At 43.5% G+C, this 27,736-nt stretch overlaps 1 protein-coding gene across 2 annotated transcripts; it reads left to right on the forward strand.

Annotated features, from left to right (window-relative positions):
* Nucleotides 1–1,543: 1,543 nt before the first annotated feature.
* On the forward strand, nucleotides 1,544–26,856 carry SEPHS1 (selenophosphate synthetase 1). Of its 2 annotated transcripts, none has more exons than XM_055808093.1 (9): nucleotides 1,544–1,689; nucleotides 4,677–4,938; nucleotides 8,134–8,237; nucleotides 12,937–13,044; nucleotides 13,951–14,105; nucleotides 14,918–15,008; nucleotides 18,348–18,447; nucleotides 19,995–20,207; nucleotides 25,526–26,856. In XM_055808093.1, exons 2-9 carry the CDS (start codon nucleotides 4,746–4,748, stop codon nucleotides 25,738–25,740), a joined length of 1,179 nt encoding a protein of 392 aa, XP_055664068.1. In that variant the 5' UTR covers nucleotides 1,544–1,689; nucleotides 4,677–4,745; the 3' UTR covers nucleotides 25,741–26,856. The 2 variants fall into 2 exon arrangements, with proteins under 2 accessions (XP_055664068.1, XP_055664069.1); XM_055808094.1 differs by lacking the exon at nucleotides 1,544–1,689 and adding an exon at nucleotides 2,233–2,475.
* The last annotated feature ends 880 nt before the right edge of the window (nucleotides 26,857–27,736 follow it).

Genomic DNA, 27,736 nt, shown 5'->3' on the forward strand with positions numbered 1-27,736 from the left:
TAAAAAGCATAATTAAAATCAGGCAAGAAAAGCAACATTTTAATTTCTTCTCTTTCTGCTCGTTTTTAGGCAGGACTTTTCCAAAGACAGTTGCACAAAAGGCAGTCTTTGAATTAACAGGCAACTACTTAATTAGGTACTTAATTGCAAATTACAAGAAGCAAAGTGCTTTTTTTATCTATTTTGTAATACAAAACTGGGCCCTATGCTACCTGCAACACTGAAATCCCCACCTTTCTGAGGAAAACTTGTCTCACATGTAAATCAACACAAGTTTTAAGTGAGGATTGTTTGCCTTTTGGCCTCAATCGTTTGAGAAAAGGGCCTTTAGAAGCACACAAACCACTTTCAGGTAGAAGAATTAACTGAGACGACACTGGAAGCCAGACATCCATGATACATCAGATTCCAGTGATCTATACATTAAATGTGTAAGAAAAAATGGGATGCTTTGCAAATCAGAGATGGAAAAGCGTTAACTTAGGCAAATGGTACAGGACAAGAAGGGATGTCCTGACTGCGCGGGTGCTCAAACACAGGGCGGCTCTCTGGGGCTATGCTGAGCTCATCCTCACCTGCCAACCCCCCAAAAAGGCCACCAGGTGAGACACCCGGCCAGGCTGAAGCGCTCCTGCCCTCCACAGACCGAGAGCCTCAGATATACCACCTGAGGGCTCCTCGAGTTCCCTGGGGCCACGGTCTTGGCTCTGCATCCATAAAAATTTAACGTTGGCCACATTTTGCCCGTGGCCATGCCCACCCAGCCCCCTCAGCCTCTCTCTTGCCCAACTTCTGGGTGCAGCATGGATCAAACCCGACATTTTGCCCCGGTTCTGAGCAAGGTTCAGCCCAGGCATTGGACCCGGCTGCAAAGAGCGCTGGGTCTCCTCCACTCCGGCTACATTTTCCCCTCGGAACGCTCCCCAGCCGGGAATGCTCCGCAACCCAACAGGTCCCTGGTGCAAAGACCCCGGAGCGGTGCGTTTCGGGGAGACTTGCACGGTGCAGAGAAAAAAAGTTAAAATGGGTGTGGGGGGGTGTGGGGGTGTGCGCGCCGGGAGCTGACACCGCACACCTGCGGAGCATCCCGCCGGGCGGCTGCGAGGAAGGCTCGGGGGAGCAAACCCACCCTCTCCCTCACGGCGCTGGCTGCGCTTAACCCCGCTGCCACACCGCCCCCGCGCCCCCCGCCCCCCCGCGGTGCGGCCCTTGCAGCCCCCCGGCAGCGCCGGGGCGGGCTTTGCGTGGGTCCCACCGTGCCGTGCCGTGAAGGGCTGCCCCCCGCGAGTGGCGTGCGGGCTCCCCCGGCCCGGAGCGCGGCGGGCGGGGGTGTGCGTGTGCGCGTGCAACGCAGCCCGCCCCGCGCAGCCCACGCGCGCACGGGCTTGCAACAAGTCGCGCGGCAACAGGGCGCGCGCCGCCGGTGCGCGGGAACGCGCGGGGGGACGGGGGGGACGGGGCGGGGAGGGGGCAGAGCGCTGCGCGCGAGGCCGGCGGGAGGGAGGGGGCGGGGAGCGCGGCGCCGGGGGGGGTGGGGGGGGAGGTTTAACCCCCCCGTGCCCGGCGGCGGCCGCGGCGGCGGCATTTCTATTCAGGCGGCGCTGAGAGAGCCCGGCGCGCCCGGTGCATTGTGGGACTGGGCTGGGAGTCCCGTTCGCGGGAGGAGGCGGAGGGCGAGGAGGCGAGCCGGTAAGAGGGAGACCTGAGGAGGGAGGGAGGAGGAGGAGGGGGGGGGGTGGGGGTGCAAGGCGGGGAGATTTAAAGGGGAATTCGCCTCCGCCGTTACGCCGGGCCGAGCGCGGGGGGCGGCGCAGTGCCGCACCGCCGGGGCGCGGGCTGCCCGCCTGGCCCCGGGCCCCGCCGCCCTCCTTCAGCCCGGCCCCGGGGGAAGGGCGGGGGAAGGTGGGGGGGGTGCGCCTCGCCGCGCCGCGACCGCTTTAAAAAAATCCAGCGCCGGCAACGGACGGGTTAAATTTTTCGCCCGCCGACATTTTTTTTTTTTTTTTTTCCCTCCCTCTCACGGAGCGGCGGCGGCGGCGGGCGGGGGGGACGCGCGCGCCCAACGGTCCCACCGGCCGCCCCGCGCGCGCGCTCGCTCGCTGGCGCCCTCGGTGCCGCCCCCCCCCGCGTCCCTCCCGCCGGCGGGGGGTTAACCCCGCCCCGGCTGGCAGCTTACCTGAGCGCGCGGGGGGGGCGCCCGCCCCGGCCGCCCCCCGGGTCTGCAGCGAGAGCCGGGGGCGGCTGCGTGCGCCGCGCCTCCCCGCCGGCAGCCGGCCCGGCAGCTTCCTCCCGCCGCCTCCCCGGCCGCACAAAGACCAGCGGCGAAGGCCCTGGCTCGCCCGGAAGGCAGCGGCCGGGAATTTAAGGTGTCCTGGAGCCATGGCCGCGCCCCGCGGGCAGCGGGCTGCAGCGGCTGCCGGCCCTGCCGGCGGCGGGCGGGGGGCTTGCTGGCGGCTGCTCTGGGGTCTGGTTGGGGTAGGTACTCGCCTCCGGCTCTGCCTCGCTTCTCCCCTTTGCTCCTGCGCTCTCCCCTCTCCGCTCTTTAGGGAGGCAAGGGTTAAGCTTTCGTTTTTAATACTTATTATGCCGTTCTTTTAAGGCAAGGAACATCTGGGTTACGAGGTGTTTTCTCCTGCCGGGGAGGGGTGCCCAGCGCTCCAGTTGCATGCCTGCCTTGGACTGCCACAAGTCACAAGAAACTTGGTCTTGCGAGGAAGGTTGCTCTCTTGGCAGTCTGCGAAATACATAGTTGCATGCAGCTTCAGCCGGACCTTCGTTAACAAGTTACCGCGTTCTCTTGCGCGGTGGGGGTTTTCTTTTAAATAAAATCGTCTTGTTCCGTCTCGAGATCGGTTTTCAAACTGGGGAAGCGTGATTTACTATGTCTTTACAGTCCTCGAGGCTGCAAAAAGTTCCTGGTAGGCTGTGGCCTCTGAATCCTTTCCTATGTGAGTAGGTAGGGGGTGCTGCGCATTTTGGAGTTACAAGTTAGATGAGGGAAAATGTTTCCCTTGTGGGGCAAGCTGCTTTTTATAAATTTCTAGTATTAATGAGAATGAAGTGTTAAAAAAGAATGAAGAAAAATAAATCTCCCTCCTTGAAAAGCTTTTGTCTCCTATTTCTGTTGACAGGTTGTTTTCCAGATTTTTTTTCTTTTTTTTTTTTTTTATTGCAAGTGTTTAGTGTCTCACACTGGAAGACAACAGCTACGAACTGAATTCATTGCTCATCCAAGACACGTCCTTGTAACTAGAGTTTGGATTACTGCCCAAGCCTGGGCTTTGGAAGATTTGTTTTAACTAAGTGCCACGCCTCCCAGAGAAGGAGGGAAAGCACTATTTAGGGGAGTTGGGCTCCACATCAGAAGTTCTCAGGGAGCTTAAAACTTCAATTCCTACAAAGCATATTCAATAAATTAGTAGACTTCAAAGTTTATGGAGCAGCTGTACTTGTTAATAACTGCTCTATAGGGGAGGTCAGTTGCACAGTCAGTAGATCTACGTCTGTCTTACGTTTAGCACCGTCGAACTTGGCGGATACCAGTCACTTGCACGAGTTTCTTTGCTTTTCAGCCTAACCTCGTAAGGGCAAGACCATCAGTATCACATTTTGTCTGCAATGCTGCTGAACCGTTGTTCTTGTTGTTAGGCAGGATCCTTGCTTTCTAAGAAACTCCAGCAGACAGGTTGTTTTTAGTAATTCCTGAAAACTTTGCTGAGAAAGATGAATTGCATTTTATCACAGCCGTTCCTGTTTAGAAGTCAGTGTCTCAGTTAGGCCTCTTGTTAGTTTTGGAGTGTGGTGTATGTGAGTCAGAGTGGAAAAACGTTCTAAAATTAGACGTGCATTGTTAAGAATTTTATTAAATGAGTTGCATCAGTGGCTTTTTACATTACTATTTGAATGGACAATTCTCTGTATTCTCAGTATCGTTAGTTGACTAAAGAAGGGCTCAAGAGGCAAGAAACTTTTCAATGTTTTTGTGTCTGGGAACATACTGAAAGGTAAACTGGCATGTTTGTAGGTAAACCAGTCTGCTTTAATACGTCTCTTTGTTCTTCTGTTACCTGTACTAACAGAACACCAGGATTGTGTTTTCCCCGAAGGAGAACAGGTGTATTATGGAGTTTCAGCTTCTTACATCAGAACTGAAGCAGTGCCATTATTTGAAAAGCATCTTATTTTTGAGATTAATATGTTAATGGCTGAAATTATGACCCTGCACTGAGCTGAGTATAAACAGATGTCTCTGCTGAGTGTGTTGCAGGATCAGGGCCCGGGCTGCCTTTTAGAAATCAGCCTCTGTGCTCTGGGAGCTATTATTTCTTTCATTACCTCTGTGTTAAATGAGGTTGATAAGTGTGTTAGATTCTTTTTTTTAATGAAAAACGTATGCAGCATATGTGGAAAAGAAATTCACTCTGATACGCCTGACATAGTTATAGTTTTAAATGTTGGAAGGTAGGAAGAGGAGTCATTCCTTTGTAGTCTTAGAGAATTGAGTTGTGTGAGGTGTGCCCATCTGTCTTAACAAGTGAATGATGAAACTGAGCACTTGCTTTCTTTTTTGACTTGCTCCATGTGGAAAACCTGTTGTCTTGCAGGTCGTAGGAATTTCTAATGGTTTGTTTTTTGTGTGTGTTTGTTGTTTTTTTTTTTTTTGTTAATTAAATTAGACTGATCAGCAGAGAAACTAATACCATTGCTCTGGGGTGGGAAAGGCCAGCAGTGTGTGCAAGAGAACCATGTCTGTTCGGGAGTCATTTAACCCCGAAAGTTATGAACTGGACAAGAGCTTCCGTCTGACCCGATTCACTGAACTGAAAGGCACAGGCTGCAAAGTGCCACAGGATGTCTTACAGAAACTGCTCGAATCGCTACAAGAAAACCATTTTCAGGAAGATGAACAGTTCCTGGGGGCAGTTATGCCCAGGCTGGGTAAGCAGTTGTTCTCTGGACACGTGTTGTCTTTCTGTTGGGTCTGCCTAGTGACACAATCTCATTTGCAGTCTGCTTAATCAGTTTGAAAATTGTATGTTATATAGTGCAGGTATAGCATCCAGAAATCCAAAGAATTAATCTTGTGTTGTCGTTTGTTGGCATCTGGGATACAAGAATATTATTTTAATTATTTAACATCCTGCAGTGTGCTCAACTACAAAGAAAAAATGTTCAGGAATGGCTGTTGTGACAGGCATATGCTTATGCGCTAGTCTCCTACTCCCTTTCCCCAGTAGATGCTTTGCAAACTGAAGTCGTATCAGTTAATTTCTGGACTTTCATATTAATACATTGCCTTTAGAAATGTATGCATGAATGCAGTGAATTTTGTGCAACTAGGTGACTCACAGGTGAAGTTCCCTTCTCCCTCCCCTCCCCTCTGTTCTGGGTCAGAGAAAGTGAGCAAGAGAAAAACTTTCTTACTAAAGCTACAGGGAGCTTTTTCCTTTCAGTCTGTCGTTTTTCCTTTCAGTCCTTTCGTTGTTCCCCACTAACTGTTTTGCTCACCTGTAGAAGCTGCCTGGGAAAGGCTGTCTTTCCAAGACCTCTGTTCTTGCCAACTTTACTTTCTCTTTGGTATTTGCACAATGATGCAAGCAATAAGGGAAAACAACCTGCACAAGCCACCTACATGGGGAACAGGGCAAATGTAGGTATTTTGATACCAGCTACTGTACCTAATATTGATATAGATAAATTAATGTAGATAATGTGTTTAATGACAGTCTTAATTCTGTTTGTCTATTTACTCAGCCCTGCATATTCAATCTCTGCTTTGCAGTGCAGAATGAATTTTTTTCCTCAGTGTAGGAAAATCAATGTAGCATTTATTCTGAAGTTATTTAATTATCAATTTAGTGTCCAATAACCTTATTTAAAATTATTTTAACATTGCTAATTGTCTGTTAGCGGGCTAACAGGTTGCAACCCATTATTCTGGTAGAGATTGAATTTGGTGAGGGATTAGTAGGGAACCCGTGTTCTTGCTTAAACAATGGTGATCTTTGTATGAAATATCTAAGCAGCAATTGTGTGTGGAGCTGGGGTGACACTATAATTTAATATTCCCTGATGAAGGACACTTCCAGCTTCTTTTATGCCCAAATTGCTATTTATGTGGAGGTTTTTTCCTAAATTAAATAAGTTGTGCACAACAGCATTTCAATTTGGCAAATTACTAAAATCAGTAATGGTTTGGTTTAGATCTAATAATATAGCTGTTGGGGTTTTTTGTCCTCTTACAAAGTTAGAAGCTCTAAACAGTAATGGAACTGCTAATAAGATTTTTTTTTCTTCTCCAGCTACATGAAAAGGTAAAAAAATAGACTAATGCCATCGATAGGTAGGTATGATACTATGTAGCAGGTAACCTGTTAGAAGGTGGAGAGTTCAGATCTCTCAAAAATATGCTTTTCTGGTGAATATCCCTTTAACAAATGTGTCTTCAGGTAAGTTTGGTGTGATTTGCCTCCGATGCCTTGTGCTTAGAAGTTATAGACAGGTAACTACAGCCTGTGCACATGCACCATGCTCTTGAGATGCAGGCAAGAGGGAAATTGGCCATAGCAGGCTCAAGCCCACTCCTTTTTAGTTCTGCAAGTGCTGTTACCCAAAGCAATCTTAAATATGTCTGTGAGTAAGAAACTGCAAGTTTGATACTAGTTCTCAGAGCTGTTGTGGACCTTGAAATCACTGTTTTCAGTCACCTCTCTGAACAGTTTCACTTATTTAGCCAATCCTTTTTTGGTACAACAGAAACGTAGTCTCAGAAGGACCATTGTGGCCCCTTGGCTTGTCTGTCAAGCAGCACTTGCACAGAAGTTGTGGAAAATGGCACAAGTGAAATCAGTCTTGCAGCATTATGGCACGAGTGGGTGAACCGAGGGCAAAACAGCTCCTCTACATGAGACACTTCTCTGTAACTGCTTGTGTGCACGTCTCTGGAGACACTGGACATCATGCATAGCAGCTTGGTAGCTTCTTCAGAGGATGAGCAACCTTAAATACAGTTATGAGCCTCTGCCAGCATGCCTTCTCTTCTGAGGCAGGGTCTTCTGCCTCCATAGGCAGGAGAGGCAGTATGCTCTCCACCTATGTACCTGCTGTCTGGCAGGCTTTCTGCTCTGTGTCTGCAGTAGGACCTTGGATGACAGCAGCTTGCTCCATGCCTGTACAGGACACTGCGAAATACTGGCTTGTAGCTCTTGCCAGGTAGTGTGTTTCAGTAATACATGAGGAAAGGTTACTGTGTGGCATCTGCTCTCTGAAAACTGGCAGTTTGAAGACTCTTGCCCTGCGAGGCATGCAAAGTAATTCTAGGCAGCTTGCTGCCAGTGCAGGAAGGAGGTAAGCTACCTGCCATTGCTACAGGGCACAAGGATATCAACAGGGACCTCAGCTCAGCCTAACGTGTTGTGATTTGGCACCTGCAGCTTTTGTGCAGGCTCTGCATCGCAGCAAATGCTGGGTGGTTTTAATATTACTTGTTCTGCTTGAAATATCCACCGTCAGAGAAAAGGCTGCATTTGATGGTGTGGTTTTCTCGGAGGAATTTCCCTGTCTAGCAGTTTGTCTTGCCGCCTTTCAACCTCACAGAAGTAAGGTGAGGTTAACACAGTTGCAAAAGCTCCAAGTGCATGAATCATTTTTGACCGAAGGCCTAGGCTGTGATTTATGTCGTTCCTTTTGTTCCTCCTGAAGTGAGGAAATGCCCTTTATGAGAGGCTATGTCCTTTTAAAACTGACATTATGGTTTTTTGAGATTGGAGTGACAGGGAAACCTATTTGCTTTTGGCAGTATCAGTTTACCAAGTTCCTCGTAACTTTAAATGTACATACATACAAGCACAGATGTTCTTAATGCACTATTATTATGCTGCAAAAAAATGTAAAACATTGTAGTTTAGTTCTCGCTTTCAGCTGTTTACACTTCTGTTCCAGTCAGGAGTTTTCATTCTTTGCTCAGTTTTCCTCTTGTTTGTCAATGTGCTTTCTCTACAGAAGGAATTTGCTGTGTCTGTTTAGGCAGTGTTTATTTTATGGATTTTTTTTTTTTTAAGTTCTTTTGTTAAGAGCATCAGATAAATAAGGGCAAAGTTACTCACCTCACTGATGGATTTCTTGTCTGTGCAGGAATTGGGATGGACACTTGCGTTATTCCATTAAGGCATGGAGGTTTGTCGTTGGTCCAGACGACAGATTATATTTATCCTATTGTGGATGATCCTTATATGATGGTAAGTTGGCTAAACTTAATTGTTAGCTATATTGCTGATTTGATTTGTACTTTTCACTTACCAATCTGATGGCAATTTTGACTTTCTTCTAGATGTGCAGTGCTAATTGTTTGATTACCTGCGTTCAGAGTCTTTCCTGAGTAGATGTGAAGAAGGAGAGACATAGTTTCATCCCGTAATCTTTTCCATGTTGGCCAGGAATGCTGCAGTGCTGCTTTCTATAGGTGAAAGCTGGGAGAACTGCCACCTTTAATTCAAATTTCCCTCCCTCCATCTGTTGTTCTGTGGGATTTGGCTTAAAAAACTCAAAAGGCGGAGAAAAAGAGTTGCCTGTGAAGCAGCAGACAGTAAACTCCAGTTATGAGCAGAACTGCACAGTAATTGGCCTTTTTTGAGGTTCTGAAATAACCAGGTAACATGTTAGGACTGGAAATGCCTAAATGACAGTAGTTGGCAGTAGCACCTGGCAGCTTCGGAGTGCTTTGTGAACACCAGTTTTCCCGTTGTACTGCCTTTCTGCTTGCGGATAGTTAAGTTGAAATGGCTTGTTGGAAGTTCTGTGCACTTTGACTTCAGTTCATTTTGTGTCCCAGTTTCACTTAGTCCATCTTGGTAGAGATTCCTCTGTGGTGTTATGTGGTGGTGATCAGTATTGACTTGAACAGAAGGTCATGGGGAAACAAATGAACTTTAAAAAAAGGACTTCATAAAGCTGTGAGAAGTTCTGTAGGAGATGTTTGCTAAATGAAAGTTAAGAAATGCTGGAATTCATGTTCCCTGTGATTTGAGTGTGACTCCTTTGCTTCAAGGCATGCTTTTACTGCTGTTTATTTGCTGCTCTTGGTTCGCTGTTTATTCTGTGAGACCTGTTGGGTAGGTTTTTGGACATGCAGTTTGAGATTGGGACGGATTTTTTTTTTTTTAACATGCTTGACCAGGTGTTGTGCTCATATGCAAACCTAGCTCCTTTGATTTCTGTTCCAGAAGAGCGCTCTCTCTGCAAACTGAGCAGCTAAGATCTCAGGCTGGCCTCTGCAGTACAGAGTTGTTAAGCTCTCCTGAGAAATTTGACTCAAGTGGCTTGCTTTAATATCATGTGGGAACTCATCAAGGACCAGAGGGGGAAAAAAAAATGTTGGAGATGGGTGTCCAAGTTAATCAGCTGAGAAACTCCCTTTTCTCACCCTGTAACAAAAACAAGTGAGGGACCAAACGAGAAGGCTGTGGTGAAGGGGGAGGGTTGTTTTTTTATTTGGAGATACAAAGAGTTTGAGATACCGCGGGAGTGGATAGATGAGCCTGTGCCCAGATGAGGTTTAGGCCAGTGTGGTAGGAGTGGAATGTAAATTTGGTCTTAGGCCAGCTTTAGTGGTTGCATCATAGTTACAGTCTGTCCTGTGATCCACAGGCACCAGCAGCTGTAGCTTTGATATTTTCTAACTCTCAGGTCCCTCGCTTCCCATTGTTGTCAACATTTATTGCAGTGTGGTGGCTTGCCACTTTTTAACCTGCTTACAGATTTATCTTTCTTCTTAAAAGCTAAGAACAGGGGTTCTGTCACAAGCCTTCTTGCTGATACCTGCAGTGCAGGATTGGAGCTGCTGGACCCTCTGCTCAGATTCTTTCTGGGGGACTAGAATGCCTGGGGGCAATGCAGATTGCCATTTCCTTGCGTGGACCGACGTTGGGTGGAGGACAGTCAAATACAATTTGCCTTGGGGTTTATGAGCAGTTGGTAAGAGCAGAGGAATGGTGAGACTCAGGAATTCTGAGTTTGTGTCCAGGCTATGTATAAATGAGTGTGCTCTGGACTCCTCTGTTCAAGATAGGCTGCTGCTGCCCTGTTTCTCCAGCTGCTTCTTTCCATTTTTAGTCTAGATGCCCCTTGACCTGTGTCTGTTGTTACGACTCTGATCTCGTTATCACTCACATGTAGTCTATGCTGCTTCTTGCTCTTCTGCCCTGTCTCCTTACCTAGTCAATTCTAGTTTGGTTTTGAGCAGGTGTTCCCTAATTTAGTCTCTTCCTTTCTTTGTGCACAGTGTCTATGTGCAGCACCTTTTCTGATCTCTTGTCCTAGTAGGGGGCAGAGGAAGTGAGCAGGTAAAGCCAAAAGTGCAAATGACTCCAAGCTGGGTGCTGTGACAGAAGGGATTAGAAAACAGCTGAGGAGAGCAAAACTGCATGTGAACTCAGCTGAAACTCAGATTTCTGTTTCAGAAAACAGCTTTCTCTGACTGTGTCACTGCCTATTTTAAAACAAAGTTCTGCAATTATATGCAAAAAAAGTCTTCCTCCTTTTTCCCTTTCCCCTTCTCTTTGGCCATGTTATTGAAAACACTCAATCCATGTTGTGCAAAGTATCCCCAGGATGTACACCAGTAAAGTCTGTATCCAGCATAGGACTTTTCAGCCTAAATGGTTTGATATTCGAGAAGTTACAAGCAGTTGAAAATAGTTTTCATAATAAGTGTCAAGCCACTGGTCACAGGACTGGTACTGGCCTCTGTTGTAGCCCTGTGGAGACACCTTTTTGAGTACAGGAGCAGGAAGAAACTGGCTGGTTTGAGAGCGGACTTCCTTCCCCCTCCATTCTGGGAATCTTTTTGGTGCTCTTTTAAGAACCTTCACTCAAGGCTGGGGATGGGTGTCTGATACTTCGTCCTTTGCCCTTATAAGTAGTTCTTAGTATTACATGTAGAGGTACTTGTGTTTCAGGGTCTCTAAGCAAGCAGTCAGGTAGCAGGCAGGACGCAGCTAGGCTGACCTGCTTGTGAATCCTGTTGTGTTTTTTGGTGTTTGCAAGCCGTGTGTTGTTCCCTCTGCTACTTGAGACTTGTACTCCCTGAATTTGTTTCCATAGTGGTTTTGCCAGTTAGCAAAAGGAGTGTTAGACTGACTGCTGACTGCTAAAATAGAGAACTGTTGTCGGTGGGGTTTTAAAAATTTGTCATTTCTAAGAGGGCATAAACCAGAAGTTTGCTTGGTAAATACTGAAGATAGTGGAGAAGGGTTTGATAGTTCCCTTCCAGGAAACAGAGATGGCAGGCTTTACTGTTCTTAAACATCTAGAAATTTAATGGCCAATTTCCATCAAACTATGCAGTACACACCTCACTCTTCTCTTAATAGTTTAAGATTTAAATGATTAAAATGTTCCAGTTCTAAGTATAAGGGATTCCTCTGATGCCACTGGAAGCTCTTGAATTTATGAAAAACTGGATTATATTTAATTGCTATTTGGAGATGTTATTTCATGTCATCAGCAAGTGAGCTTAACTGCCTGAAAATACTAATTTTTTGCAAAAATCCTGGATGTGTGATTACACTGTAAGGTTTTAGAGATGGTGGAAACATGTTTAGATCCCCCCACAATTTGTCTTCCAGCTGAAGCATCTTTCCGTAGTCCAAATTGTGTCAAATAAGCATGTTGTTGTTTTTGTCGTGGTGGTGTTGCCTCTGAACTTTATGAAAAGCACAGATTTAAAATCTTAAAACCAGATGTTGGTTACAGTTCTACAGCTGTAAATCTAAATCAATTTTAATAAAATGTGTGGAGTTTTCCAGAGTAACACGACATAATTTGTCCTTTATTTTAAAATGATCTTGCTGTCCCTTAGGGCACTCCTATATCAGAAAGTTCTGCATCTTCATCAGGAAACTTGATGTCTTAACTGTGCTGGGGCCACACCTCAACAAGCCCTGACTCGGCACCATTAATTTAGTAAAATGAGAGTAGCTAAGCTCATGTGACCCAAGTGATGCCTTCTCAGTGCTGTCAGCTTCACGACTTCTTAGACGAATCTTCAGCAGATGGCCAGTTTTGTCTTTTGGACAAATTATTGTTAGTAGACATGCTCACACATGCAGAAATTAATAAAAATGTATGTGCTGTAGCAAAATTCAGCTTTATCTCCTGACTTGAACAAGTGACGGAGTAGATGCATCTCCCTCACTTAGAAGTGGCAGGGGACAGACATCTCCCCTCGGTACTTGTGCGTGCTCCTAAGCGGTGACAAGGCCAGCTTCTGGGAGCCCTGAGCTCCTTAATCTCCTGTGCATGCTGTCTTCTGCAGACAGCTTCTTATTGACAACCTGACAGAAAAAGCACCCCAGTGTGGCCGTGTTGCTGGCAGCACAACTGTGTCCTCCGGGAAGAAGGGTACTTTCTTAAGAACTTGCTCATCAAGTTCCCTGTCTCCTATGTATTGCCATGCAGAAGGGGTACAGCAACATATGCGTTCTGGATTAGCTTCCTAGCAGTTGTGAGTTACGTACGATAGTCATCTTCATCAGTGTGTAGTTTTATGATGGAATAAAGTTAATAGGAACATATCAGATGAAGTAAACAGGTTGCTATCAAAGATAGACTTTGTCGAGCTTAACTTCAGCCTCTCAAATTAGGCATCCAGTCTGAACTCAGGTGGGATTCCTACATAGTCGTGAGAGAGTATGTTGACAAAGAACAATGGGATGAATCATCTCCTTATCTGTAAAAGGGAGGAGATACCTGCACTTCTAGATGGACAGGTTGCATGGAATGGATTATACCACATCTTTGGCTAGATTTCCTAATGCAGGAGCCTGTGGAATAAGCAACTGTCTCAAGTGTACAAACTCATGCTGAAAGTTTTGTTTGTGGCAGGTGTTTGTTTGAACATTTACGAACAGTCCTGCAAATTTTGTCTTTCTTTTTCAGGGACGGATAGCATGTGCCAATGTCCTAAGTGACCTTTATGCCATGGGGGTCACAGAATGTGACAACATGTTGATGCTCCTTGGAATCAGCAATAAAATGACAGATAGGGTAAGATTTTTTTGTACTTTCTTTTTAAGGAAGACCCAAACAGCTAAATATGCTTAGAATGTATTTACCTGTAGTGCATTGTCTCCTCAAAATTTGAATGCTTTTAAAGAAGAGATGGTTTTATTGAGTGTCTCAGTTCATAGTATGAGTCTTGCCTCATAAACATTCTGAGGTCTCTTGCTAATAGTTCAATTTTCTGTGGCATGGTGGTCTTCTGCTGCTATTGCCTTTCATCCCCACCAAAATGGGGTCCCTGCTTCTGTCACTTCACGACAATAGTGATCTAAGGCAGCATTTGATTACCAGTTCATGTATCATTCTGGATAGATGCTTCTGGTCTGCTTCTGCCAGCTTTTTAACGTCTCTCTGAAGAAGAAACTGAAATAATTGCTTTTCCTTTTTTCCTTTTATGTTTTTTTTTCTTTTTCCCTTTATTATTTTTCTCTTGTCGCTTTTGTGGAAGTGACTAGCATGTGGTTTTGTTTTGCTCTAGCAAAAAAGGGATGTTTGTTCTTAGAAGGAAGTAGGTTGAGACTTTGCTGGTTAGTAGAGGCCAAATGATTTAACTTTGCCTTATTGCACTGCATTGCTGTGGCTGTACCTGATTACAACAGCAGGATAGTTGTTCTGAGTTTCCAGAACTCAATTTCTCTACTTTTATACAACATTTTGAAGAGTGTTTCTTCACCTCTTCTACACAGGGCTGTAAAACCATGGGACAGCTATGCTGTATGGGATAACATGCAATTTTCAGGAGGCTAACCTCTTCTTCTTCCTAAGTGTGGCTTTTCTGTCATGAACTGTTTGCCATGAGGGTATTTGCCTTGAGTGATTAAAGCCCTGGACCGGTCTTGAAATGACTAGCGCTGCCATGTATGGAACTCTGACTTCTGTTTTGATCTCTAGGAAAGAGACAAAGTGATGCCTCTAATTATCCAGGGTTTCAAAGATGCAGCAGAAGAGGCAGGAACATCTGTTACTGGTGGCCAAACAGTGTTAAATCCCTGGATTGTTTTAGGAGGAGTGGCCACGACAGTCTGTCAGCCTAATGAATTTATAATGTAAGTTAAATCGCTAAACAATCAAAGGCACTGGTCTGAAGGGATACAGTAAAAATCCTTTAAATACAGTATTGTGATCTGTCTCCTTATGAATAAAGCAGTACCCTCTCCTGCTTGCATTTGTCCATAGCACTCAACAGATGCCACATCTCTTTTGTACATATTTGCTTTTTTAAACAGGATGTCCTTTTACTTCTCACCATCCCCCCAGTATATTTTGATCCTAGTCTCCTTTTGATAGGAGACTTAAGCTTCTAACCTTTACTTTACAGGTATTGAAGACTGGTTTTGGACATAAATTTCTGTCATTGATACATACATTTTTAAACCATCTTCCAATTATCTTATTAATGGCTGTGGAGAACTACAGAATTGCTGCCTTTACAGCATTCTGTCCATTTAACAGTAGCTAATTTTGAATGTCCCACTGTGGCATGTTCACTATACCAATGAATTTGTTCATGATCCTAGTGATGGTTGTTATCTTATGCCCTGAGTTACAAAAGTCATTTTTTTCCCCTATCCTATCTTACGTCTTCAGTAAATTGAAAGAAAAGATGTAAATTTGTGTGTGTCTGGCTGCAAGCATTGTTCTATTCCAAGAAAGAAGGAATTAGCACTTTTAAATAAGTTTGCAGCATTTTGCTCAATAATATCCCATGGCAATGAATCCCAAAGGGTGATTCTGGAATTAGTCAGTTTTTTAACTGTGCAAGATACACTGGTCTGTGAAAATGTAATTGTCAGCGCTTATTCCTAATAATGTGTGTGAATCTCACTATGTAATTAATATATGAATTCTTTGTTTTCAGGCCAGACAATGCAGTGCCAGGAGATGTGCTTGTATTAACTAAACCCTTGGGAACACAAGTGGCTGTAGCTGTCCACCAGTGGCTAGATATTGTGAGTACACTGCAGAAAAAGAAATAGGAAAGAGGGGGGTGAGTTAAAGGTAACTTTCCTCATTCCCTCAAAATGACAAAGTTTAGCACTGTAATAAGTATGCTGAGGGCTCAACTGGGAGTGATCTACCACCTCTCTTTCCTCCTTCCTCCTTGGTGTCTCAGCCTTGCTGGCTTATGTGCAAAACATTTTCAAATCGAGACAGTTTGCTATTTTGTGCTTAGCAAGCCCATCTTAATCACATCATATTCTTAGTTAGTTCCTGGGCATTGCTGTAATAAACAAAATTGTTTACTAACGGAACAACGGACTAGCACCCTGGGTAAAATTATGGCCTACTCCACCTGCCAAAGTAATTGGCAAAAGCTTATTGATGGCAGTTAGGCCAAGATTGCTGTCTGTGTTCATGGGCTTTCTGCTTGTGTACATGGAAATACATCTACGTTTCACATTTATTACCCTGTGCATTCAATAAGAATATTTCTAGCAGCATTATCTATGTAGACATACTTCCATCTGTTACTTCAGGCAAAAATGTAACTACTGAACTGAAAAGTGACTGCAAAATTGGCATCTGCTTATGTTGTCTGGCTCCCAGTATGTGTCTTCAGAATTGTAACTGCTCAGTTTACACTTTAAAATGATGCATCGTTTTTGCTTTTGGGACTACTGAGCCAATAGACTGGCAGAGGAGTGAGCTGGAATCTACTTTGTTTTGGCTGTTGGCCACTACATTGTCAGATAGATGAATTCTAATTACACAGCTTGTGTTAGCAAAAGTGGGAGAGAACCAGCTTAAACCATCATTGGAGTCTGAAGTGTGAGCAACAAGAAAAAGATATTTTTCTCCTTCTTTGTAGGGTCTGGCCTAGCAGTTTTGACCTCTGCAGAATCCTGTGTTTTCCAATCAGATATAAGGATCAGGGCCTCAGATAATCTTGATATGAAAATGAAGTGAAACAACAAGACACCAATTTTATAGTATGTTTTCTGGCCATAATCTTACTTATCTGTTATTGTACTGACAGACTTGCAAATTAAGGATAGTCTGAATTTCCACATATTTCAAGTACTTCTAATTTTCTTGACTGTCAGCCAGAAACACTTTCTGGTCTGAAAAATGAAGACAGCAAGGAAATCAATCCTCCTATTACATGTAAACAGCATATATCTTTGATTGCAGTAGGAAAATTTCTGAGTGGCTGTGCTGCCTTTTCTTTAGCTTTGTTTTGTGAAAGAGTCTGGAAAGTGAAACTAGAATTACCCATCACAAATCCACCATAGATCAAATTTTGGTAGGGAGTTTGACTTTGTGTTTAAAAGTATGTGGGAGAAGGTACATAGTATGGCAAGTTTATGCATAGGGAAGAAAGGAAAACTGAAATGTAGGGATATGTGTCTGCAACACAAATGTGGAAAAAAAACCCCAAACAACCAACCTAAAAGCTGCAGTATTTACACAGAGCAGTAGTGAAGGAGTTCTTGGTGGCAAGTTGAAAGGAAGATTGAAACGGAGGCCAAATTTGTGCTCCTCGCTTGATTGCTGCCAAGCCCCAGCTGTGTTGCTGGCGGCAGCTGCCATAGGGTGCAGAGGAAGAGCCTGCAGGGAGCTGGGCCCCACCGAGGACCAGGTCAGGGATGTGCTGGGCGTGATGAAGCTGTTTGCTGTGGCTTTGGCTGCCAGGCTGATGATGTGGACTGTAGGCTGGTCTGCAGCTGGTAACTGGCATCCCTTTGCCTTTTCCTCTTTCAGCTGAAAGGCGTGAAAAGGGTTGCTGTCGTGTGGCCCTTCAGAAAGGGTTTTCTAGCCCTTGCTGTTGTCTACAGACCCTTCCCATTTGGAAATTTAAGCTTGCTTTTTAAAAGTTGTTTGGGGATTTTTGTGAACTTTTCTGCCTTTGTTTCCTGTTTACTAACTCCAGTATCTGATTGCTATAGTGGAGAGGAATTTACATCTAATTTGTATCTTGCCTGTGTTTGTGGCTCTTCTAGCCTCAGCCTTGAATTCTGCTTCCACTTCATTTGTGATCTCCATTCCCATCATCTGACCAGTTTCCATCCCATCATCGGCCTCAGAACTGTTTTTTTGAAAACTAAGGCAGAATGACTGCTCAGGTTTTTCAATCATACCTGGAGTAAGAATAATTACTATTCTGTCATCTCTGTAATAGCTTAATTTTTTTTTCACTTGGTGTCTCATTTATGTAAATAAATATGCTTTTCTTATTTAATTGATCAGACAGAGTTCCTAATTTCAGAAGCTCTGGTCTTACTGTTACACTTCTTTGCTCTTTAACAAATTGTTTGGGCTGACCAGTCTTTTCCCCTTCTTGCCATTTCTGGATTCTCTGATACACCCCTTGAAGTCAGCACTCATTTGTTAAGGGTAAGAGCCTCTTTGACAAGATCCTTCCCCAGTGTAGCAACATACGCCAACTCTTAGCAGTTTTTGCACCATTGCTTTAGCAAGAAGTTTTTTCCATGCATTTATTGTATGAAATGGCAGTGTAGCCATTGTGGCTTCAAAAACCCTGTTTTGGTTTACTCTCAGTTCTTTGTAATTTTATTTCCATTGTAAAAAAGGAGAAAATTAAACCAGTTTGTAGTGTTGCTTTTAACACTTAAATGGTTGCTTTGTTTCGTTCTGGATCTGGAATTACTTCAGCTTTGAATGAAACAATTGCCCTTTATAAAGGTACCATTTCCTAAATTGTTCCGAGACCCTTTTGGGATGAAAAGTGTTGCTTGGAATGTGATGGAGGCATGAGTTCATACAAGACAGTGGAGAATGGGTGGAAGGAGATGCTGGTATTAAACTGTAAAGGAAGCTTGTGAAACTGCCTTAATCTCAATTCACTATAGTGATTACATCCTGCCTTAGTATACATTCCTAAGGTCAGGGCTTCTGGATATCAGTGGCCTTTCTTGATCAGTGTCCAGATGTGAAATCAAGAATTTTCTCTTAAAAAATCAAGAAGGCAGAGATTACAAATCTCAACATCCAGCAACAAAGTTGTTTTCATTTGGCTGCAGAGTTCAAGCCAGAGAGTTGCCTCTGAAAGAGTTCTTTGCCCTGGGGTAGGTTATTCCACTCTGCTCTGCTACTGAAAGCAAGATTTGAGGTGCTTGGTGCCTAATAGATCTTTCAATGAATTTCACTTAGGTGCAGCAGAGCAAGGCACGCACCTCTGACTGCTGAACCTTTTGCCCCTCTAATGGAGTGTAAGAAGGAAAAAAAAAAGTATGTTTTGGATGAACAATTTTTTTAAAGTGGTAGGGATGTGCTTTTAAAATATACAGCTACAAATCTGAAAGAATCATCTTTATTTCATCCATTAGCCAGAAAAGTGGAATAAAATCAAACTAGTGGTAACGCAAGAAGATGTAGAACTAGCATACCAGGAAGCGATGATGAATATGGCACGACTGAACAGAACAGGTAAGAAGGGAGGCATGTGTTGGGGGAACGGAAGGGAGGTTGTGGGTTTTTCCAATTCCATACTTAATTTAATTTCACTCTCATGGGGAAATGTGACACAGCCACTTTATCCCTTCCTTCTGCCCTGTCTTCCTGCTGTTCAGCGGTTGTGAAGCAAGCAAATTCAAATCAAACGCCCTCTTTTAATTATACAGCAAAACACAAATGCTGCTGGAGATGATTATGACTCATGTGAATGCTGCAAGTAGCATCCCAGTGAGTTAGAGCATGTTTTAAAGGGAAATATATGATTTGTTCGTTATCTTCTGTGCCTGGAGAACTTGTGAGGGCCTGACTGTAATGTTTAAAAAATTCAAAATAGAATACAAAAGGAAAAGCTCTTCAATTTTGTACACTTCAATTTAAATTCTTATTTTTTAATTTTGTCACATTATGTGCTTCCCAAAGTGTTGGAGTATTTAGCACGTTTTCTTTCCTGGGTTTTTTTTTTTTCCTGTTTTTGTGGTGGATTTTGTTTGGGTTTTTTCTTTTGATTTTGGTAGAGGTAAGGTTCTGCTTTTACCTTTAAAAATTCTAGTCCAGGATTTCCCTTCTTTGTTAAAAATGTCTTTGGAGAAGCAGAGTTGAATTAGGCATTTCCTTACTTCTCAGCTGAAGGAACAGGGATAGTTAAATATCTCTTCTTCCTTTTATTCAGTTTTCATGTGGTATTTGTTATATCATCCCACTGGTTTTTCTTTCTTTCTCAAAGTCTTCCAGGAAAAATAAATTACCAGGATTGTCTTATGGAAAGGAACTCTGGTCCTGTTCATGTATTGGGAAGCACCAAAGAAGGGCAAATAGTTCTTGGTTTTGTTTTCTCCACTCAGTCTTCTCAAGCACCTTTAACAACATTTAAATATTCTTAAATGGAACTATTATCCTGCGTGCAGAGGTGCCCTTCTCCCACCCAGGGCTCTCCAGTTGCAAATGCCCAAGAATTTAATGAATGCCTAGGTGGGGAGGCTGGGGCCCTTCCCCCACAACCTGCAGGCTTTGTTCTTAAGCTCTTAAAACTTTTAAGAGTCCAGATCTCCAGTTCTGATGTGATGGTTTTATGGAGTGGCAGGGGAAGAGATGTAAGAAAACTGCCCCAGCGTGAGTCTGGTCCTTGCCCTCAATGAAGCAGCGCTGAGCTTAGAACCTCTTTGGCCCTCAGCTTTGGGAAGCTTGAATCTGGAGCAAACCTCTGTTTCTTAGACTGCCAATATAAATTAGTAGCACATGTCTAGTAGAGTGTGCTCATAAGTCTAACTTCAGTGCTGGATTTTCAGCATGGTTTAATACCTTAAGTAAAAGTTGAATTTTTTTAAGCGTTACATGCAGTATTGGTGAATTCCAGTTTCCTTCAAGTATGATTTTTTTAGTATTATTATTTTAATAATTTAATAGTAACCCAACCTGGTATGCAGCTTCGTTCGGACTGTGCACAATATTGTGGAAGCATTGCTTTTCATGACAATCTTTTTTTCTGATTTATGTTTTCTTTCCCCCTCCCTGTCTTGTAGCTGCTGGACTCATGCACACTTTCAATGCACATGCAGCTACAGACATCACAGGATTTGGAATCCTGGGGCATGCACAAAACCTTGCCAAGCAGCAGCGAAACGAGGTGTCCTTTGTTATTCATAACCTTCCTGTTCTTGCCAAGATGGCTGCTGTCAGTAAGGCTTGTGGCAATATGTTTGGCCTCATGCATGGGACTTGTCCGGAGACTTCAGGTAGGTGACACTTGTACCACCCTCTTGCTTCACTACACCTCCACATTAGAATTTAGTAACATTTCAGATGTACAAATCATGTGCTTTGCATTCAAAATCACAGTTGGTTTGGCATATAGCCAAGCTAATGAGCATTACCCACACAACTGTTCACAATTAACTTCTTCAGCTTAACTTCCAAACCACCATCCTGTTCTGAATGCCTTCTACTTCTTTATGAAACACTATAATAGAAACCCTTGCTATATCTAGAACATTTTGCAGTTAGAAGTTAGTGCTGATTCTCAGTTCTTTTGAAACCTCTTTCTCTCTTAGCTGTTAACTCCAGAACAGTGAATATCTGAAAATCCCAGCACAGCTGACACAGTTTTCTCAAAGGTAAAGCCACCTGCAGTAGGTTTGCCAGTCAAATGAGTTGTGTTTTGTTTCTTGTTATGAATATGTGTGAAGTTTAGTGCTGAATGGGCTAGTCTTGGCAACTGAGGCCTTCTCTGTCCGCAGCACACAGACATCCAAGAATACTGATTTTTCTTCCTTACATGTATCAAATCTGACTAGCAGCAAAAAAAAAAAGCTGGGGGTGGGAGGGTGGGGGTGTTGGTCTCTGACCCATTAGTTTCTTGAGTTTTCTATTAAGTAAAGCTGCCACTTGAGGTGGCAATGAGTGCAGCAGATGTGTACTGAGAACTGGGCTGTGGAAAAACATTTAAACAGTCATCAGATGATAAAACTTCTGATGTTTTTGAAGTTGCCTTATTACTAAGTGTAAGTCACTTTGCTGACTAGTGGGATCACTGCCTTCTGCTGGAAGCCTCTGTATTTCATTTTCCCCTTGAACCTTCTGTCCTGTTCCATTTTGTTTTTCTTCTTTAATCTGATTTTTCTTTCTCTTTGGGAAATGGAGAAGATGTAGCAACAAATCTGTCTTTTCTCGTATCTCATTTCCCCACCCTCTTCCTGCTCTCCAAAAGTATTATCCAAGTTCTCTTCAGTTCAGAACAGAGGGGGCCCCTTGCAGCAAAACAGTCCGAAGATCTGGAAAGAAGTATCACAGTGAGAGCCATAAACTTTTCCCCTAGTGAATATACAACTTAACCATGATCTGCTGAATTGTTCTTTAGCCATCTGTGTTTAAACAGACGCTCTGTCCTACAGAGACTGTATGATGTGTAACAGGATATGGGACATGAACCCTTTCAGGAGTTCAAATCCAGCGTCAGTCAGCAGAGACCAGAAATATCTGGTGGCAGTTAGGCAAGCTGTGTCACTAAGGTTGGGAGCACCAGACAGATTCTTGCTACCCAGGAGCCACGTAACCAGAGTGCTAGTAGCATCTGTTATTGGTTCCAAAGACTCCAAAAAATAGTGTGGACACAGAGCTGGAAGTGCAAGATGCTCTTTCAGGTGAGTGGCTGCGGCAGAGGTTTGTATAGCAGTTGCCGTGGGAATGACTTAGCTGCAAACTGAGCACTGGGCTCTTCAGAGCTGCCCATCCTGCACCCTGGGGATATCCAGTTCTGTCTTTTTCACTGAAGGAATGTAAAACTCCGTGGATGTGTGCGCTGCCATGAGAGTACTTGGAAGTGGAAAACAGTCGACTTAAGAACCTCTTCTGGGACTGGGAGCAAGAAGTGTCTTTGAAATACTGAACAGCTTGTGTTTCAACATTGATGATGGAAAAAACAGCAAGACATAGTCTGGTTATTTGTGAACTGAGTGCCTCAAAACACGTATATTTGATTTCATCACAGTGTTGCATTTCTTGCATTAGGGGTGGCTATAGGGATTTACTACAGGGCAGCATCTGCCAAGTATTAGAAAGATCCATAGCCACGTGGATGGAATAGCTCTGGTCGGAAAGCTATATAACTGCAGTCCCGTAGGCTTTAGGCTTACGCTGGATTGCCTGACACATTGCAGCAGTGTGTATTAGTTTGGGCATGGTGTGCTGGGATGGCTCGTTAGCATTCAGACCCAGGCTGTTTGCACGCTTCATGTCCTGGGGTTGATTTATGTGAAGGGAAGCGTCCCTTGCTGCGCCTGTGTATCCAGTTGTGAGGATGCCTTTTGTAGGGGCTGCTCAGGGCTGTTCATACAGTAATGCAGATCCGCCCTTTCTCTGCTGGCTTAAACTTCCAGAAATGCTCGTGTCTGTAGCTTCTTCATTTGCGAACAGATGTTTTTCAGCAGAGTGGGCAGGCAATGAGAATTTTACTGAAAAACGATTTGAATGGATTTTAAGACTGTTGTGGTTTTTTCCAGTGAGCATTTGCTGGGCACCTGTTGACAGAAGTTAGTGTTGGAAAGATCTATTATGTCATCTGTTCCATCTTCCAGGCACTCTTGTTTATGGTCTATTTTCTTAAAATTGCAGTTTTACGGGATTTTTACGCTCTTTTAGGTAACACTTTGGTAAGTAGTTAAAGCTGCAGTCAGGCAGTTAGTTTCAAAAGAATTCTGTTTGTTAGACTGGCTACTTGCAGAAATAAGTTATAGGGTTACACACATGCATGAATATCTCATAGAGTATTTTCACTAGTCCTCTTCTAAATAACTTTTGAAACTATTGACTGATGTCAGCCAGCTTTGTTAGTGTAGCAGAGGTACCTCAACTATTCAGTGTTTGTGCAGATTTTGTGGAAATGGGCAGATGGGTAGAAAGGAAGGCCTGTGTTAGTGCCTGACAAGAGGCAAGGCTATGATCTCATCCTTTTGTTAGTCATTGTGGGAGAAAGCCATTAGCAGGAGCAAGGCCACTTGGTTCTGATTCATGAACTGTCTGTTATCTCTGCTCTTAATTGCAAAGCTTTGTCTAGTCTGCTTTTGAAGTCTTCTGTGTCCACTTCCCTGCTTGCAATATGACTGTTAAAACCAGCAAAGTTCAAAACTTCTTACCAAAAAACACTTTCATTTTTAAAAAAGTAAGCCAGGACAGACACCAAGTATCTGCATCCTTTGAACCCCCAAAAGAAGCAGCAAACCCTCAAACTGCCATGATTCATTCAGGCTTTGCTTTGCCTTCAGCCGTGACTGACGCAGACCTCAAAAACTTGGTACACCACTTGCTTCAGTGCAGACTGGCACTGCTGCTTTCATTTTCCACAGGCACATTGCAACAGCTTAAACTCCCAATGGTTGTGACCTTGCACAGGTGAAGCTTCTTGTAGTTGTCCGTGGGACAAAAACCAGCAGCTGGGAGCACCAGCAACATAGACCAGGCTAGAATGCATAGTGGGAAACCTTAAGGACTTACCCAAAGGGTTAAAGAGACTGGTCAGTCTAGCAGAGAAATAATTATAATCCCTGCATACAGGTATCCCGCAACTGACTGAGAGTAGCCCATAGCCTTTATTAAGGTTATTGATCCAAGTTTGGGATCCAGCGAGCAGGTGGGAAGTGATTTTTGATTGGAAATGGGGGGGTTGTACATATTTTCTGACCTGGTCAAAGAATGTTAACAAGGTGTGTGTACAAGTGACACAGAACTGTAAAAAGAGAGTGTGTGGGGAAAAGATAATGAAGATTATTCCTGAGCTCAGTCCTTTATTTCCTTTTTCACTGTATTCCTCCCTTTTGGCTAGGTAGCATGTTCTGTGCACTACCACTTGTAAACCTCTTCCCTGACTTGCTTGCGCAATGATGTAAGATTTCTCTTCATTAGAAATTTAGAGATTTATGATCTCCCACAATGATCGTTTAGAGATTTCCATGGGAATGGCACATAATTCCTTTGCAGTTGATTTGTCTGTTACATCTGCAGTAGTTTAAACGCTGTCTTTCAGGTTTCGGGGTGGGGGGGTGCTTGTATGCTGTTTTTGGTGGAAGTACCTGGATGTTATGTTCCAAAATGTCTGAGAGAGGTGTTTTCCTGGATGGCACACTCATTTGCTTCATATAGAACCTAAAAAATAACTTTTGCATTTCCACATACCCTTATGAATAATTCCTCATGTTCAGTATCTGCTTCTTCCTCATGGCCTTAAAATAAAAGCGTCTTTAGTCACCACCAAGAGGACTATTTGATTGGAAAAGCAAACATAAAGGTGCCTAAGGTGCTAAGAAGCTGTGCAAGGGCCGCAGAGGAGGAGGTGGCACTGAGCCCAGGGTGACTGGCTCAGCAGGTGGCCCTTTGCCACCAGGGTTGGCTCAGGAGCTAGTGGCATGACTTGTGCTGCTGGCTGATGCTTTTCACCCCGACGAGAAGTCTTTAGGTCAAATAACTCTTTTGAGAGTAAGCAAGACTCAGCGTGTGCCCAGACTCCTGTTTGTCTGAATATATTCTTAACTGTGTTGTCCAAACGTTTTCCAATGGGAGGTGATATTTTAACATCCCTTACAGGAGGTTGCTGTGTGTCAGGATACAGCACAACGTGCAGATGTGAGCTGCGCAAACTGTAGGTAGTATGAAGGCTTGGAGGTTTAATTAAGTATCTGCAGATGACTTGGCTGCTCTGTGTTGCAGTGCTTCACACGTTATAACATAGCATAAATGTAGAAAAGGTAAGGGATATAGGAAAGGGTAGCACCAAAACATTAAATGACTTGCTCAGAGCCTCCTAGAATTTTGTGCCAGAGCTGACAATGAAACATATTCTAGTAAATTCACCTGCCAAGTCACCTTTTTCAGTGCTTTGGGATTCTCAGAATGAAAGCGATCTTAGGTTTAATAACTGAATGGCGAGCTAGCTAACTAGTTACTATGCTGCTTCTGAAAAGCATTCATTGGTAAATGAAATATTTTTCAATTGTCTCTGAGAAAAAATGTTAGGGGAAAGGCTAAAAAAGATTAGAAAATTCTCAAAGGGGCCTGAAGGACGGTCACAGGGAGCACTGGATCAAGCCTATGTTTAATCTTCTGCCTCTTGCATTCTCTGGTAATAGCCCCTACTTCGATGAACGATTTCATTGTGGGCAATGGAATTACTTGCAGAATCAGCTGCTACCAATATGTAGTTACAGGTATCTGAATATGACCTGTATCCAAAATGTTTTTGTGCAGAGGCACTTTGCAGTCCTCTGTTGGAAGTTTACAATGCTGGTGTTGTTTCAGTATGTCATGTGTTGGCATCAGTATGGCGTCCTTTTGCCAACGTCTTTTGTGTGTATTTGGCTTCCTTTACATACCCACTAAACACTCAATTTGGGCACAAACTTCTTTCTGTAAAGCAAGAGCTCTGACTTCCCCCGTGTCTTCTCTGGGAGTTCGACAGAATCCACTGAAGTCAACAAGTACACGTCTAAATAGGAATTTGGCAGATCAGGCTTGAAATGCTTTGCCATCGGACATTTTAACGCTCTGCATTTTTTTTTCATTGCAGGAGGCCTCCTCATCTGTTTACCACGAGAGCAAGCAGCACGTTTCTGTGCCGAAATCAAGTCTCCAAAATACGGCGAGGGTCACCAAGCGTGGATTATCGGCATTGTAGAGAAGGGCAACCGCACGGCCAGAATTATAGACAAACCGCGAATCATTGAAGTTGCACCACAGGTGGCCACTCAGAACGTGAACCCGACGCCTGGTGCCACCTCTTAATATAAATGAAATAGCTGTTTGTTTTTAAATAGATCTATTCCTTTATCATCCTGCAATTTAAAGAACTGTAAAAAGAAAAGAAAACTTGTTGTGTCTGCACATCTGGTGGCCTTAGGTCAGTTTATGAGTGGATACAATTAATAAAATAAAATCCATTGCCTTTTTTTCCTGTTACATTAACTGAAGATGCACCTAATCTTGAGGCAGCTTCTGAGTTGAGAATTATATTGTTATCCAATACTGTTGATTCATTTTGAATCTTTAGACACTTATCTCTTGCCGCATAGGCTCTTTTTAAAGGTGCTTTCACGTAGCACAGACATTACCAGTAGTAGTGTCGAATAGCAGTTTGTGTCCTTTCATTATATGTATATTTATCATAAGTCTAATTTTGATGCCTTGAGTGATATTCCAGAAAGGCAATAAACGGATAAGTGACACAGTGGGTATACCCAGTAGTAAGAGGGTTGCATGATTACATTCAATCTTTTTTCTTTTTTTTTTTCTTTTTTTTTCTTTTTTTTTTTTTTTTGGTGAGGTTTAGTCTTACCGAGAGCATCTACGACCCTGGACATTGTTTGGTAGTGCACTCTGTTTAAACGAGCAAGTGCTGACTTTGCATGGGGAGCGCTTCAGAGTCGAAGGAGTAATTTTTAATTTCATTATTTGTAGACCTGACAATATTTACTGTATTATCAATGATTGTTTTCTTTATTGATAGTAAGGAAAAATAATTCTTTTTTTTTTTTGCAATGTGATTGGATGTGCTATAGTGCAACAAAGGTTTTGCAGACCAAAAGGAGGTTACTGTATAATATTCATTTACAATTCACTATATAAATAACTACACAAATAGTTTTTAAATATAATCAAACTAAAATAAACCTCTGTTCTGTGGATGGTAGTGTTTAATACATTTTATATTTTGTATAGTGATTACAAACCTTTTTTGTTTCTTTAAAATCAGCAGCTGTTTAGTATAATTCTTAGTATTATTTTGTTCTTATGAAATACATTTTTCTGCACGCTTTTGTGATCTGTGTTTAAAATCTACATTGCCAACATTGCAGCTTGAATTTAAGCTTGTTACTCAAAATAAATATTTAATTTTTTTTATTGCTCTTGTAGAAGTGCATGAACTTTTTTGATTCCTAGCTGAACAACAAACTTGCAAGTGGAGAAATCCTTGGGTTTTTATTTTATTGCAAGCGTAATTATACTGATAGTTGTTACTACTCCTTTGATCAGTTCTGCAAGCTGTGATGTCTAGTGGTAATCTAGAATATCTCCGCCTGCATGTCAAAGTTGAGAGCAAGTAGGTTATCTCCAAGTATATTATCTGCTTCATTTTGTTTATTTTACTTATCAGCACAAAGTATGCAGTGGTTTGGAATTGTTTCCTCCACAAGTCCTGCTGGCTCTGCCTGCTGTACGCTGGACGGGGCTTCAGGAGCAGCCCTGTAGGTGGAAGGGGTGCTGGAAGGCGCCGCTCGAGCAGCAGCATGGTGCGCTGCCCCAGTGCAGCAGGCTCCCCGCTCCCTGCCCTGCCTGGCTCCGCTCCGCTGAGATGTGCCACGAAGGGGACTGAGTGCACTTCGCTGAACTGGCTCTTTCTAAGCTTTTCCAGTACTGTGGAATTTGCTTCTTGACCAGGAAGAAGAAAACCTTGGATAATCGTTACTGCTACCAGCAAGAATTGCTGTTCTTCAAGCAAGGGCTTCCGTCTGTGAAAAATGAGTCACTAGAGATGAAGCACTCCTGTGTATCCATGCGAGTTTTAAATTTCCAGTCTTGCTCCTAGTGATGACTCTGGCAAAACTTGGCTCATCTTTTTCCCACTCAATAGTGCTCTCAACAGACACCTTTTGTAAAGCTAGAATTTTTTTCTCTCCCACTCCCCCTTGTGAGTAGCCTAAACCACAAAGAACCTCGTGCTCCTTCTCCTGGAGAATTCTGCAAGTTGAGTGTTCACCACAAAACCTCAAAGCAGTAACTG

This window comes from Falco peregrinus, chromosome 6, assembly GCF_023634155.1.
Source record: "Falco peregrinus isolate bFalPer1 chromosome 6, bFalPer1.pri, whole genome shotgun sequence".
In the NCBI taxonomy this organism is placed as follows: domain Eukaryota; kingdom Metazoa; phylum Chordata; class Aves; order Falconiformes; family Falconidae; genus Falco; species Falco peregrinus.

What these genes read in the sequence shown, in the direction of transcription:
- SEPHS1 (XM_055808093.1), top strand. Translation starts at nt 4,746, where the DNA reads ATGTCTGTTCGGGAGTCATTTAACCCCGAAAGTTATGAACTGGACAAG. An exon ending in TCCACCAGTGGCTAGATATT is followed by an intron (nt 15,009 to 18,347) that starts GTGAGTACACTG and finishes TTCATCCATTAG; the next exon opens with CCAGAAAAGTGGAATAAAAT. An exon ending in GACTTGTCCGGAGACTTCAG is followed by an intron (nt 20,208 to 25,525) that starts GTAGGTGACACT and finishes TTTTCATTGCAG; the next exon opens with GAGGCCTCCTCATCTGTTTA.